The sequence below is a fragment of the Nematostella vectensis genome, chromosome 5 (assembly GCF_932526225.1).
Source record: "Nematostella vectensis chromosome 5, jaNemVect1.1, whole genome shotgun sequence".
Lineage (NCBI taxonomy): Eukaryota > Metazoa > Cnidaria > Anthozoa > Actiniaria > Edwardsiidae > Nematostella > Nematostella vectensis.
The window spans coordinates 5,508,711-5,524,036 of record NC_064038.1 but is presented as its reverse complement, the minus strand read 5'-3'; the positions used below and the strand labels follow the sequence as shown (position 1 = coordinate 5,524,036).

At 37.2% G+C, this 15,326-nt stretch overlaps 2 protein-coding genes and 1 long non-coding RNA gene across 3 annotated transcripts; 2 read left to right on the top strand and 1 right to left on the bottom strand.

Moving 5' to 3' along the window:
- The first annotated feature begins 327 nt into the window (after positions 1 to 327).
- Positions 328 to 5,709, top strand: LOC5508973. Its single transcript, XM_048728113.1, has 5 exons — positions 328 to 477; positions 943 to 1,314; positions 1,864 to 1,980; positions 2,451 to 2,565; positions 3,652 to 5,709. The coding sequence occupies exons 1-5, from the start codon at positions 372 to 374 to the stop codon at positions 3,863 to 3,865; spliced, it is 924 nt and encodes a 307-aa protein (XP_048584070.1). The 5' UTR covers positions 328 to 371; the 3' UTR covers positions 3,866 to 5,709.
- A 300-nt stretch (positions 5,710 to 6,009) lies between these two features.
- On the top strand, positions 6,010 to 15,020 carry LOC116605646. Its single transcript, XM_048727979.1, has 5 exons — positions 6,010 to 6,216; positions 9,151 to 9,522; positions 10,841 to 10,960; positions 12,882 to 12,996; positions 14,439 to 15,020. Exons 1-5 carry the CDS (start codon positions 6,153 to 6,155, stop codon positions 14,656 to 14,658), a joined length of 891 nt encoding a protein of 296 aa, XP_048583936.1. The 5' UTR covers positions 6,010 to 6,152; the 3' UTR covers positions 14,659 to 15,020.
- On the bottom strand, positions 14,053 to 14,469 carry LOC125563124. The gene is made up of 2 exons (XR_007308138.1): positions 14,369 to 14,469; positions 14,053 to 14,198 (listed from the first exon to the last, which is right to left on the bottom strand). It is a non-coding gene; the product is annotated as an uncharacterized LOC125563124 (long non-coding RNA).
- Positions 15,021 to 15,326: the final 306 nt, after the last annotated feature.

The following is a 15,326-nucleotide window of genomic DNA, read 5'->3' as shown; positions in this document are numbered from 1 at the left end:
CTAGAAGAAAAACAAAAACAAAAACAAAAAACAAACAACCGAAGCCTCGGGTTACAAACATGTGTCATATCCTTTTGAGTCTATATATTTTAAAAAAGGGTATGGTATCGACAGCACTTTTCATCTCTTAGTACATTTTTTTTCATTGTGCTCAAATCGCGACATCGAAATGAAATCAATTAAATGAATTCTTTTTAATAATAAACACCTGCCCCCCCCCCCCCCCCCCCCAATAGGTACTTGTTCTTTGTGTTATCTTGGTGCGTGATCTCTAAAATATTGAGCACGTGTCTTTTAATGACTTAAAAGTCATTTCCCCCGACAACAATCGCTATGCAAATTTAACGACGGACGTTACAAATGACCCAGACATGGTCCCAGCGTTCAAGTGCACTCTCCATCTTCCAAACACCATGTTTGTTTTTGCAGTCATCATTTATCTTGCTATAGATGTGTCCAGGGCGACCCTTTTACCAAGTAAGACCGCAAACAATAGAATAATTATATTTCTCATTAGGAATATCTATCATTCTGAATGATAACATACACGACTCTGTTTACAAACTTCAGAACATAATTCTTCCACAATCTAACGTTTAGAAGTCGTTGTTTTTAGATAATCTAGAAAACTTTGGCTCGTAGCGTCTTTTTTGCAAACCCTAAAGATAGCATTTCTAATACAATACTCTATTTTCTGTAGATACCCCCTAAAATACCCGAGGCCCGATTTTGACCCAATAAAATACGATGTGCAACCCTATTATTAGGTCTACATCAAAAGCCTTCCACTCCTAAGAAGGCGCTAAAAATTCAAATTAGGAAAAAATATCAATTAGGTAGCTCTCTTCCGTATGTGGGTTTCAGAGAGGCGTGTGATTAAGAAAATGCTGCATGTACACTTTAAGTAAACAAACAAATAACATGCAATCTTATATTAAACAGGTAACTCCAGCAAATACCATCTCGAAGCCACGAACAGCAGAAATTGCATCAATATATATCTCGCCGCGTGTGACCCATCAGACTCATGCACGGTGGAGTTTACCCAAATGAAACAGAAAACAGACGGGTCAAATGATATCCTCAAAGAAGATGCTATAAAACCCGTTACGACTGCAGACAACAGCTCCTATGTGTTTTGTATCTACGACCCCGTAGTCTCTATCAATGCTTCCTGCTGCAAATACCCTGTCTCGGGGAGAAATGGATCGCTATCTTTGAAATACGGCTTTATTAGTTTTATGAGCAAGACTTGCGTGACAGGAAGTGGGAATTGCGTGATACGGGACTCACGCAAGTATGTCCTTCCTCTATGTAAGTATATGCAGGGCTGCTATGGGTGTTTCGGTTATGTACGAGTTATTGATGGGAGAAGTGTCATGAGTAACCATGGTTTTGTACCGCTCAGATCACGGTCTCAAGGAGACAATTTTTTTTTTTAAGTTGAGGAAGTGTCATGGGTAACCTTGAGTTTTTGTAGCGCTGAGATTGAGGGGCCAACTGAGCAAAATATATTTTCTAGTTTTTTATTTACTCCAAGACGACAAGTGAAGTCAGCCTTTTCTAGCAGCAGCAATTGCCGCGCAGAGAAATCAGGACACAAAAATGCAGTTGTTGTTTACCATAGCATAATTGCTCGAGATAATATTTGCCAAAAAGTCTTGAAGCTCAGCCAAATGAAATTCATTCTGCTCTGTTTCTAACGAGGTACTCAACTCTTGAGCAGTGGCCCTGCTAATAACAATCATCGCATTAAAAAAAATGTCGACCAACCACTCCCTTGTTATTGTTTACAAAAAGGATGGGTCTATTGCACCCATTGAAGCATCCCTGGGTCCTCCACTGAGATGTTTTCCATTTCAGCTCATGACGTGTGCCTTTCTCTCACGCCTTGTCGGAACGGTGGAACGTGCCACGCTACTGGTGGGTTCCTCTACACGTGCGCCTGTCCTGGTGGACTTAAGGGAGAAAGGTGCGATGGTAAGACAGTATTGGGTAGTATAAAAGTGCCCTTGTCAGCCACACGTCATTGTGTTATTCGATATTGGAAGGCGCATAATGTGTTAAAACCTCAAAACAGTTATCTAAAAACAAAGTTTAATACTTAATTCATCAATTTCAATCGAAAATATCGCATTTGCTTCCCCAAATCAGCCGATGGAAATGGATGCTTTTTCACTCCTGGTACTTTGCTAGGATGACAAAATGGCGGCTGCCAGAGGCTGTTTAAAGGATGCCAATCTCTACAAGAGCGTTTACTTTTCTTTTATTCTGTTTTTTTTTTTTGAGAACCCATGATTGTAACTCGTCTTTTACAAGAATTCGTCTTCAACCCCTGCGTACCTTCTTCCTTTCTCCCCCCATGGCCACTCAAAGAACCTGAGATCAAAGAACGTGGACCTGAAACAATATGCGTCTTACGATTCGCCCCATCTTATCTCGTCTTGCAGAGCCCGTTGGCTATGAGAAGATTGGCTATATATGTCTGGCAACAAACGAAAGCTTGGCAAATGTAAAGAACAAGACTGTTTCTGAGTGTGCTTCACTGTGTGATAATACAAAAAGGTAAAACACTATATCTCCGATAACATTGTGGTTTTACAAGTTTATAGTGCGGCGCGTGCTACCGTGGCCAACAAAAAAGAAGTTTTAAGAAAATTGGCCAATTATATACGAGAACCACATCTTTATTGACACGAGCTTCATTACTAGGAGGATAGCGCCATACTCTGAGGAGCACTTTTATTAAATACATGCATTAGAGTATTTTTTTATTGTTGTCCATGAACGGGAAAATCACACTTTAGTGTATAACAACTAACTGGATTATAAATGACTTTGTTCTATTTTGTTTGGTTAACTTTGTTATTTGGATACTACTAAAAACAATGTTCATTTACAAACATCACCAATGTCAATAATGTCAAAACTGATAACAGACCTTAATTACAACAATCTCCTAACGAGAAATAATTAAAAGAGATTTAAAACAGGAAACATGACAAACAGATCTTCTATATAAGGCATTCTATTATTGTAATGAACTCCACAGGCTACCAAATATTAGTGGTTTCCAAAGCACAGGCTACCCATTAAAATGTCGAAATCACCAGTCTTAAGTCTTAGCCTAGTTGAGATAATATTATTTTTAGTTAAGGAAACTTAACTCAGGCGAACAAATTATGACACAGGGGCCGAAGGACATATCTTTGACGAGGGGGGGGGGGGGGGGGGGGGGGGAGGGCGGGGCTGAAAAAATGTAGCGATAGTGAAAGGGGGACTGGTATCACTTCCTCACCCTCAGAAACTTTGAGTAACCTGAAAAGAGGGCTCATATCTTGTATTTTGGTAAAATACAAAAACTACTGATGTAACAAACTCTCGTGTTTTTATTCACAGAACGGTTGTCATTAGAATGTGGATTTCCAAAGGAGTAGTAGAACAATGCCTTATCTCCAGACATGCCGATATACTTAGCGAGTTTTTAGAGGACTTCTTAGTGTTTTCTGTAATGGCGCCTGCAAGAATTCTCGTCAAAAGCTTGTGCAGGTTGATGACGTCATACCGATCGACCAATCAAAAACGTTTGCACGCAGACGTAACGCTTATAATAGTAAAGATATGGTGACAGCCATTTTGTGTTTCTTTTAGTTGCAGTTCGTTCGAATTCGCGACCCCGTCCTCGCCCGACGATCGGGGCAAATGTGTTCTCAGGTCGTACGATCAATCTGCCGTGACCAAGCTGAATTGTGGGTCTGCGTACTTCCAGAAGGAGCATGAAAGACCCAAATCTGCCGTCACCATGACAACGGTCCCAAAAATGATACTAGTGTTATCCATTACAGTCCTCCGACCCATATTGTAGTGATAGATTGCTTTTATTCACAGGAATCGCGAGAGGTTTGGGATTAGGCTTGATAACCTGTTCCATACACACATTTAAAGATTATCTCTCGGCCGCCATTTTGCCATCCTGGCAAAATGCTAAGTGTAAGAAAGAATCTATTTTTATCGGTTTATCTGAATTAGCTAATGCGATAAAGTAGAAAACTTTCTAGATGTATATTTTGATGTTTCTTCACATACTTGTTTCTTGCAATATTTGACAAAGGTATGTATGACTTTGGCTCCTTGGAGAGCTTTTCAGGGACCGCGGAGAGGAAAAGGCTGGTAGTGCTATAGTTCTACCACTTTTTGGCTTGCCGGGTTGAGTTTTTTCAGTAACACAGATTTTTTAGGGCTCCAGATATATGCTTGTTTGTCTTGGCCAGATTTTTAGCCCTACCATTTTAAAATGGTCTCCGCTGTCCCTGTTTTCGAGTAATAATAATGGTAATATTTGTAAATACAACATTAACAACAACAGCAGCAGCAGCAACAACATCAATAATAATAATGATAATAATTAATTTGTATAGCGCCATTTCCTGAAGTTCAATGGCGCATTACAGCTCTTTAACTAAAAAAAGTTAACATAAAGAAAAATGATAATAATTTGCAATTTTGATTTGAAAATAATAAAAAAGGCAAGACATAAATATGCTCACAAGCTAAAATAGATAAATATATGTGTTGCATGATAAAAAATTTCATAAAAAAGTTTAAAATTTATCATAACAAATATGAAAAAAAGTTAAAAAGTTTAAGTTAATTGTAAAAATGTCTAAGAATAAATCGTAACATTTTTCTAATTTTCTTTTTTCAGTTGTTCTAAATACTCTTGAACTCATTCCCCTACTTTTCGGGGCGAAAGACACCATATATATTGAATTGGTCTAACTAAAAAAGCTACAGACAAACTGTGTAGAATAATAAAATGGTCTGCTGAAGCTGGGAAGTGAAATAGTATATTTACGCCGCTATGAAGACACTGGCGCCGCGGTTTGGTGTGTTAGCCTTAGCTGATTTATTTCCCTGAGAATTAAATACCCCAGTGTAAAGAGTGAATGACTTCAACTCAAACTAAAATATTTAAATAACCCTATTTCAAACACGGTTGCACACTTTATACATCAATTTCTCTATCCTATGGTCTCTGTAAGCCCTGAGACTGGTTACAGGTATATAAAGCAAGAAAATGCTTTACCTTTCCAAACCTGGATTTGTTTTTTATTTACGCTTATTTGCTTATCTAGTTGATATACTCTTTTTTTATGAAACCTCCAGCCTAAGATTTCACCAAATTTTAAGAAGATGCTAAGAACATGCCGAGGCTCAGATAGCAGAATTTTTTTTTCTTTTTTAGTCCTGATGCGTTCTAAAATGCAGAATCAAAAAGTGCTCCTAGTAACAACCTTTTTATTGCTATTGATTATTACTGTAATTATCTTCCTAATAACTCATTGGGTATTATAATTTTATATACACTAGAATTTAAGAACATCGTTAAGATACTATTCGGCTAAAATATCCCAAAAGTAAGAACGGCCCAGCCTGGCTCAACGTACCCATGAAGCATTGCGGGCTATGAAACATGGCTTTTCCAAGGGCAACCTTATTTGAAATAGGTGTATACGCGTATGTACTACTGTGCGTCTTTGCTCTTTACACTCCTCTTTTTTTATAAGAACGTCCAGCCTGACATTCCGCCAAGAACATGCTAAGAACATGCTGAACATGCTAAACTAATAAAATTATTTATACAAATTTCAAACTAAAAAAGAAGCTACAAGTATTAATCACTGATAAATAAAGTTCTGCATGAAAGGATTCTCACGAACTCGGTTCTCTATTTCCATATTATTTTTGGATGCAAATATGATGAGCCCCCCCCTCCCCCCCTCTCCCCCCCCTTCCCCCCTCCTCCCCCAACCTACAGGCACGTTTGGGGGCTATAAAGTACTAGCGAAACCTTGAAGATGTGTGTCTCATTTTTGCCCTACAAAAAAACCCGGTCCCCAAAGTACATTTTTCACGGTGGAAAAGAAATCTCCCCCTTCCGTCGGTGGGTTTGTCCTACCTGGGCCCCCGATGTCGCCGGGATTTATGTCAGCAGTGCATAGTATAAGAGACATGCGCACATGTAGTAACACCTGGACTGAATGAACACTTTGTGCGTTAGTGAAATAAAAAAAAATCATTGGAAATACACAGGAGTATTGCAGCTGTTTTGATAGCTTCTTAGGCCAAGTACTTGTCGTTTTGGCTTCATCATGCTCGCCATTTTTCTGATTGTTGCATTCTTCAGCGCTACAGCGAAATCATCATCGATTCCAGGTGAGTTCCACCCTATTCTACCCGGCGTAATTAACCGATGAAACCGATAATCGATGAAAATCGATATCAGTCGAAATCATTCGATGCTAATCAATCGACTAATATTGGAAATCGATGGTTAATCGATGATCTGCAAATTTGTGACCTTTCATCGATTAGTAATCGATGATGATTCCACCTTTTAGCTGCTACAAACTTAAACAGCTTTAAGTTTGTAGCAGCTGAAAGGTGGAATGCATTGCCACTAGAAATCAAAGAAGCCAAGTCAATCACCGCCTTCTCCGCAAAACTAAAAGAATACATCACAACTCTGTAAATAAGTTTATAAATCAGCAAAGGATTGTTATTGTAAATAGTTTCGTCAAAGATTTTGCTGTAAACAGATTTGTAAATAGCTTTTATTAATTTTGTTTCTGTTGAGGGCCATGCGTACATTATCATTGTGATATTAAGTGAATCCCTCATTAAAAAAAGGCATCTATCTATCGATGGTACCATGATCGATTTTCATTAAATATGATCTGAATCCCTTTGACGGACCCTTGTGGATCCTTGAATAAAAGAACGAATGCCATTTATATTGTTGGAGTAAACGCATAATTCAATCCGAGCTTGCGTGGCAAGATGAGTGAACTTAGGGGCCTGCTATGATCTCTGTTGACAAAACGAGCAAAACATTAAAGAGCATTTCTATTAATTCAACAAAATCATAGCTCCACTAATGACTATCAACAACCGCAATGACAGTCTCCCTGCACACAAGCGTCGGAGTAAGCATGTTTTATTACAGCTAATCTCTGCTATTATAATCTGTATAATCTTTCGACAAAACGAGCAAAACATTAAAGAGCCATCCCTAGTGCCTGCATCAGCCCGCAATTGATGTATATTTTAGGTCATATTTCAATAAACAAATACTTTGAACCTCGCTGAGAGTTTTTTTTCTTCGTGATTGTTTTTGCCAGTTATTTATCTGTAAATCACGGCGGCCCCAGCCCGATGACAGATATCGGGCTACTATCACACACTATGCTGCTACCCAGGTAAACAACGTAGACGATGGGTTCGTACATTGAAACGGATAGTAGATACATTTTATGGGGATTTATTTATGAGCCATCCTCTGCTGGTAAGATATGACAGTAACAAGGTCAACAAGGTGTCAAAAGCTTAGGCCATCCCTGGGTTGATTACACAAGACAATGCACTTGAGTCAAGCAACAAATCCTAGAGCACGAGGCTTGGAACCACTGACATAGACAGTTTTGGGCTGGTAAAAAAAGGTCCTAGTGAAACTAAGCCGATTACATTTTATTGTTGGATTATAATAATGCCAAGTTATACACTTCATCAAGCACATAAGCAATAAGCCTCTCTGATTATACAGATTATAATAGCAGAGATTAGCTTTAATAAAACATGTCGCTGGTCCTTTTCCAGGCTTCGTTGGCCCACCCCCTTTCCCTTTGACAGACCCTTGTGGATCATTCAATATAAGAATGAATGCCATTTATATTGTGTCTCCCTGCACACAAGCGTCAGAGTAAACGTGTAATTCGGACATGAGCTTGCGTGGCAAGATGAGTGGAGCGAGCAGCCTGCTATGATCTCTGTCGACAAAACATTAAAGGGCATTTCAACAAATCATAGCTCCACTAATGACTATCAACCCGACAGTCATTCAGTAAACGTATTTTTCGATACACAACTCACATTATGAACATTTGTTGGCCTCGGATAATGTTATGAAATAAATCGAAGCCAGGGTAGTCAATCGATGACAGCCGATGATAATCATTGAAATCGACGAAATTAAGGAATATCTTCGTGTGACTATCGATTAATAATCAATTACCAATATCAATCGATATTAATCGGCTGATTTCATCGATTAATATTGATTTATCGATTGGCAAACCGATGATCGATTTTCATCGATTAATTCCGCTGGGTATTCTATCATAGATCCACTATTCTACTTCCAACTTCAGAGTATAAGTTAAAACTTTTAAGTTTTAATAAAACAGAGATGAATCGTTTGGATGTAGCTTAAAAGACATGGCGGGTGAGGGAGATGTTTTTGCCGCAGTATGCATTGTTTTTTTGTTTATTTTGTGGCGAAGATGTTGCCTTTCTTTTTTGATAGAAGTTTTTGTGTCATTGCCTTTCTGAATGTTATGAAAGGCTGTGTCTTTCACTCATATTTATTAATTCTAGAATCTATGGACTTATACATCCGATAAAGTAATAAGAAATAAGTAGTAAGATTTCTCCCCCCCATTTAAATCATTTATCTATTCATCATCTGCATCAATTTTGAATTCCTATTAAGTACTACCAGGGAAGTGTAAGGAGATTAAATGGCAACCACATAAATTAAACGATTTCACACATTCTATGTTCGTTTCGCTTTGTTAATTTGAGTTTTCCAAATTAATTGGACTCTTATGCATTGCTCATTGAATTATGATATTTTACGGCAAAATATGGACTGATGCTTGTAGTGGGAGTTTCCCTGTGATTAACTTTGTTGTTGTTGCGGCCGGGCCCTACAGAGCAGTAAAATCTGTTTATTGCTCATTGAATTTCAATATTTTACACACAAATAACAAAATAGGTTGATGGCAATATACCTAAAGCTTGCTAGAGATAGTGTTCACAGCAAAATGTGTACCAATGCTTGTAGTGAACATGCTCGAGGATCCAGCGTACTTTGCAGGCGCTCTCAAAAGTCACTGTGACCTTTGGGAGTGCCCGCAAAGTACACTGGATCCTCGAGCATGTGTAGTGAAAGCTGCGAAACAAATATTTCAAACTGCTGTAGCCAATCAGAGTGCACCATTCGCCTTGCGATTCCAGTTGCGATTCCATCTTGTTACACTTCTGGTACTACACAGTATTTTTTACAGTGTTGTTTTTATGTATCTTTGGTAGTGTCATCATTTCAACGGTTAGAAGCAACACATGGGGGGAACTGTCTCCATGTTTTCTACAAAGTCTGTGACCCTCCAGAGGCATGTAAAGTGGAGTTCACCGCGAAATTTGAGGATGGGTCTTCCACGGTAAAGACATCCGCTGGAAAAATGAAACCAACTATCACCCCAGACAACAGCTCATATGTGTTTTGCATGTATGATTTGACGTCATCAATAAATGCATCATGCTGCAAATATAACCTGTCAATGATTCAAGGTTATGGCATATCCAGGCATGACTACATAAGTTTCCAAGTAGAAATGTGCATAGTGCAAAGTAATGTTTCAAGCTTTTGTGGAACTGGTGGATGGCAGAAATTCGTAGTACCATGTAAGTATTATTAAGTAGCGTACTATGTAAGTATTATTAAGTAGCAGATTAAGGATGTCTCCCTGCCACCTTTAGTCTGAAATATTTGGAAAATTGTACTGTAAATGCTTGTGCCAAACTTTAAGAGCTGTCCTGATTCAAATTGGTGCCCCCTTTTCTATGGCAGAGGATTAAACAAGTAAGCTCCTTTACATGGCACTTGCACAGGGATGCATAATTTTATTGTTATTTTGGGTGAACTAATGAGAAAGATTTTATATTGTTTTGTTAGACACATTCATAACTTTCTTAGAACAAGCATGCGACAGTGCCTCTCCAATATGGTGCACCCCTCAGACAAAATAATACTGTATAAGGATAACCAAACACAAAACTTTTTATAGAAATTTTTCTTTGGTTCATTTGTTATTGTTAGATTATTTAGCTATACTGTATTTTTAAAATCTAATATTAAGAAGAAGACATATCAGTTACTCTAAAGAGTGCTGAAATCCGAAGTTTGAAATAAGCTGCTTCAAATCAACACCCCGCTTCAAATTAATGTCCAGCCCTACTCCCTTCATGACTGTATGACTAAATACTTAATTGTATGATTATTATTTTTTTCTGATATAGTTTGTTATTTATTTATTTTTTAAAACCTTTTTGACTGTTGCAACATTACAAGACATAAGCTAAGTTACAACAAATGAAAACATACACTCGCCTATTTCCCTTGATGAACAATCTCTTTTTTCTTCTTTTTCGCAATTTCTTTTGATTTTTTCATAACTACTTAAAGTATTAATAAAAAGTTGTAATGTTGGGATGAGTCCTTTTTTAATAATTTTTAATAATTTTATTATATGTTTTTATACATTATTGTTGCTCCCTTTCAGGTGGGATCATTCCCTCTTTGAGAAATCTAGGATCCTCCCCTATCTGTGATACTATTTATATAGTGTTAAAAATGTATGGAAACATTCAAATGATTGGCGCAGCGGCATGTGCACACCCCAGGGGGAGGTGAGGTCTGAGTCCCCTACTGTCAGTCCAGGACTTGTAAAATGTGGCGGATGAACATGAAAAGCAGTGAATAGTAGAAGAGTCAATCAAGAATTCATCAAAATGGGGAATAGAAAGCCACCAGAATTCCACTGGACACGCCCTTGCCCCTCCCTCCCTACTCTTATTTATTCCACTATATAGACAATATAAGACACATAACAACATTGGCAGTTTTTTAAATCAATCTATGTTTATGATTAATTTGTTAATGCTTTTCATCAGCAAGAACTCTTGTTGTAGAAATAATAAATTTGTGAAAATGCTCTCTCAGCAAAGAATCCATGCTTGCTGGAGAAACCCTGCAGGAATTTTGGAACCTGCTCGCCAGCCCCAAATGACTATAACTGCACGTGCCGTTCTGATGGATTAGTCACTGGCAAAAACTGTGATGGTAAGACACATGCCAATATTTTCTCATATTTTACCATCCCCATTACAATAACAACTCTTGTTGTTACTGCATGTTTTAATGTCTTGTGAACTCTATCTTGCCCTCAATTACACTAAAATAAAAATGCTTTCTAGCTCCTGCCATTAAGATTCCTAACAGAATAGCATTTTACACACATTGGTAAGGAGGTAGGGGGGTCCTCTTTTGGTAAGGAAGCTCAAAAGATTGTTTATTTGTTCAAGGGTACTGAAACATTTTTTAAGGGGGGCCACTGATCCTGTAACCACTTCAGGAAAAAACACTAACCAAGACTCTGATTTTCCTACAGCTTGTTTCTTTGCTTTTCCTTGTTGTGCTATTTTGTATCAATTGGCTTTACAGTATGCAAGCAATGATTCCATTGCTTGTATTCAAATTGAACTAAGGGGCTTATAGTTTGTAAAATGAAATTTTCCCACCTTTTTAGGTTTTCTACTAATCAGTTGTAAACATATGAAATGCATAGCCAGGGCGGATCCAGAATTTTTTCAAAGGGGGTGGAGGCAGCAGCATGGAGTTAGTTTTTCACACAACATAGTGGGGGTGGATATCCCCACAAGTTTCCCCAAGTATTCATTTCTTTGATAGTTCCTCTTATTATGGTTGTGTTATGCTTGCTTCTATATTTTTTTATTTTTCTGATAGTTCCACTTATCATGATTGTGTAAAGCTGGCCTCTATAAGTTCTCATTTCTCTGATAGTTCCACTTATCATGGTTGTCTTAAGCTGACCTCTATAAGTTATCATTTCTCTGATAGTTCCACTTATCATGGTTGTCTTAAGCTGGCCTCTATAAGTTCTCATTTCTCTGATAGTTCCACTTATCATGGTTGTCTTAAGCTGGCCTCTATAAGTTCTCATTTCTCTGATAGTTCCACTTATCATGGTTGTCTTAAGCTGGCCTCTATAAGTTCTCATTTCTCTGATAGTTCCACTTATCATGGTTGTCTTAAGCTGGCCTCTATAAGTTCTCATTTCTCTGATAGTTCCACTTATCATGGTTGTCTTAAGCTGGCCTCTTAAAGTTCTCATTTCTCTGATAGTTCCACTTATCATGGTTGTCTTAAGCTGGCCTCTATAAGTTCTCATTTCTCTGATAGTTCCACTTATCATGGTTGTCTTAAGCTGGCCTCTATAAGTTCTCATTTCTCTGATAGTTCCACTTATCATGGTTGTCTTAAGCTGGCCTCTATAAGTTCTCATTTCTCTGATAGTTCCACTTATCATGGTTGTCTTAAGCTGGCCTCTATAAGTTCTCATTTCTCTGATAGTTCCACTTATCATGGTTGTCTTAAGCTGGCCTCTAAAAGTTCTCATTTTTCTGATAGTTCCACTTATCATGGTTGTCTTAAGCTGGCCTCTAAAAGTTCTCATTTCTCTGATAGTTTCACTTATCATGGTTGTCTTAAGCTGGCCTCTATAAGTTCTCATTTCTCTGATAGTTCCACTTATCATGGTTGTCTTAAGCTGGCCTCTATAAGTTCACATTTCTCTGATAGTTCCACTTATCATGGTTGTCTTAAGCTGGCCTCTATAAGTTCTCATTTCTCTGATAGTTCCACTTATCATGGTTGTCTTAAGCTGGCCTCTATAAGTTCTCATTTCTCTGATAGTTCCACTTATCATGGTTGTCTTAAGCTGGCCTCTATAAGTTCTCATTTCTCTGATAGTTCCACTTATCATGGTTGTCTTAAGCTGGCCTCTAAAAGTTCTCATTTTTCTGATAGTTCCACTTATCATGGTTGTCTTAAGTTGGCCTCTATAAGTTCTCATTTCTCTGATAGTTCCACTTATCATGGTTGTCTTAAGCTGGCCTCTATAAGTTCTCATTTCTCTGATAGTTCCACTTATCATGGTTGTGTTATGCTGTTTCTCTCATAGTTCCAAAGAATTACATTAAGCTGAGCAATCAGTGTCTGATGAGTAATGAGAGCATAGCGACGAAGATTAACCAGACCATCCTTGAGTGTGCCGCGGCCTGTGATGTTGATGCCAAGTAAGTACCAACAATCAACATGTAAATAAGCGTTGTGGTGATGGTTTATGTTTTATGTTATTTTTTTTATAATAATAGTCTTGTTGTTGTTGTTGTTGTTGATGATAATGTTATTGTTGATAATGATACAGTTGTTATTGTTGGTGATGATGACAATGTTGATGGTGATGATAATGTTGCTGATGATTATGATAATTTTATTGTTGGTGATGATGACAATGTTGATGGTGATGATAATGTTGCTGATGATTATGATAATTTTATTGTTGGTGATGATGATAATGTTATTGTTGGTGATGATGATAATGTTATTGTTGGTGATGATGATAATGTTATTGTTGGTGATGATGATAATGTTGTTGTTGGTGTTTTATTGTTGATGATGATGATTATGTTGCTGCTGCTGATGATAATGTTGTTTTTGATGATATAACAATGTTGGTGGTGATGATTATGTTGCTGCTGATTATAATAATGTTGTTTTTAATTATATGATAATGTTGTTGTTGTTAACAATGATGACAACCTTCTGTTGATGATCATTCTAATGTTGTTGTCGATGATATGATTATCTTGTTATTGTCAATAATGATAACAATGTTTATGATTGGATGATTTGGGTTACTAGAGTGGACTAAATTTTCGATTTCATTACTTCTGGGCTAGGTCTCGGTGGGGAGCATACCTTATCATTTGTCTTATTATGTATCTTGTGTTGTCTGTGTCAGTTCTCGGCGTGTTTATAATAAAAAACAAATTGTTAAAAGAAAAAAACCTTGTTGACATCTTTATTTGTTTTAATAATAATAATAATAATAATAATAATAATAATAATAATAATAATAATAATAATAATAATAATAATAATAATAATAATAATAATAATAATAATAATAATAATAATAATAATAATAATAATAATAATAATAATAATAATAATAATAATATAATAATAATAATAATAAAGGTAAACAAAATGATTTGATGATGACTACAACAATGCCAATGATGATAATGTTGTTGATGATGATAATATTGATTTTGTTATTTCTATGATGATGATAGTGATGGTGATGATTATTTCTATGATGATGATAGTGATGGTGATCATGTTGCTTATCATTATACTAGTGCTTGTACCCAGGTTGACGATCTTTCTGTCTGGCAGGATGTTTTAAAGAATATTTACAACCTTTGCTTACCTTTCCTTTCTGTTCCTTGCAAGAATATAACCAGTATCAATTGGTTGTGATACTTATTTCTATGATGATGATAGTGATGGTGATGATTATTTCTATGATGATGATAGTGATGGTGATAATTATTTCTATGATGATGATAGTGATGGTGAATATTTACAACCTTTGCTTACCTTTCCTTTCTGTTCCTTGCAAGAATATAACCAGTGAATAATTGGTTGTGATACTGTCTTTTTTCCTTAGCTGCAATTCTATGGAGTTTACTCGCATCTCTAGTGACAGTGACATTGGCGACTGTGTTCTTAGAAAAGCAACCCGTTCTACCTCGGCAACCACTCAATGTTTGTCAGACTACTTCGAGATGAAGACTGGCGAGAAACCTACAGCAGATGCTAGCAGGGGAACGGCTAGTGTACAGATAATCTTTGCTTTAATATCTCTTGGTCTTGGTTTCAGTGTCTAACCCCGTGGTTAGACTAGTGCTTCCAACCTAGGTTCGGTAATTGGCTAACTGAGGTTGAAGTTTTATGTTCGTAACCGCGACCGGAAACCTCAGTAGATGTCATCGAGAACAAAGGAAATTCTACTGCAGCAGTAGAGTTCCGGCGAACCATCCTACGACCCATTATGGTTCATGGCCTCAACTTAGGTAAACGTGTAACGGTGTTAAATTGTGTGTTTTGATAAAAACCTAGTCGCTTTTCGTAACAATTATTTGACTTATGATGGTAATTCTAGTGCGACTTTTGGTTTCATCCCGATTACAAGTTTAAATGATCTGTTGTTTTTAAACCTAAATTTGTTTAATAAATATTCGAGAACAAATTGTATGCTCAATAACTTATACAGTCGTTTGACAAAAGGTTGTCATCAACGGGCTTTGCGACTACGCGACAAGCCCGCATGTAAGCATGGGTAAAAACCACTGAAGCGCTTAGCTGCATATATTAGCCACTGCATAACTTCAGACTTAGACGGTGTAGCGATGTTAACGGGGGAGACTTTGGCTTTTCATAGAAACGCTTCGCGTAGATAAACAATTGGCAAAAGTTAACCTACGTCGGGCGTGTTTCGCGTAGATAAACTTTTGGCAAAAGTTAACCTACGTCGGGCGTGTTTCGCGTAGATAAA

Coding starts and splice junctions, on each gene's coding strand:
- LOC5508973 (XM_048728113.1), top strand. CDS start 372: ATGGTCCCAGCGTTCAAGTGCACTCTCCATCTTCCAAACACCATGTTT. Junction 478..942: donor CAGGGCGACCCTTTTACCAA/GTAAGACCGCAA, acceptor TATATTAAACAG/GTAACTCCAGCAAATACCAT. Junction 1,981..2,450: donor TAAGGGAGAAAGGTGCGATG/GTAAGACAGTAT, acceptor CTCGTCTTGCAG/AGCCCGTTGGCTATGAGAAG.
- LOC116605646 (XM_048727979.1), top strand. CDS start 6,153: ATGCTCGCCATTTTTCTGATTGTTGCATTCTTCAGCGCTACAGCGAAA. Junction 6,217..9,150: donor GAAATCATCATCGATTCCAG/GTGAGTTCCACC, acceptor TATCTTTGGTAG/TGTCATCATTTCAACGGTTA. Junction 10,961..12,881: donor CACTGGCAAAAACTGTGATG/GTAAGACACATG, acceptor TTTCTCTCATAG/TTCCAAAGAATTACATTAAG.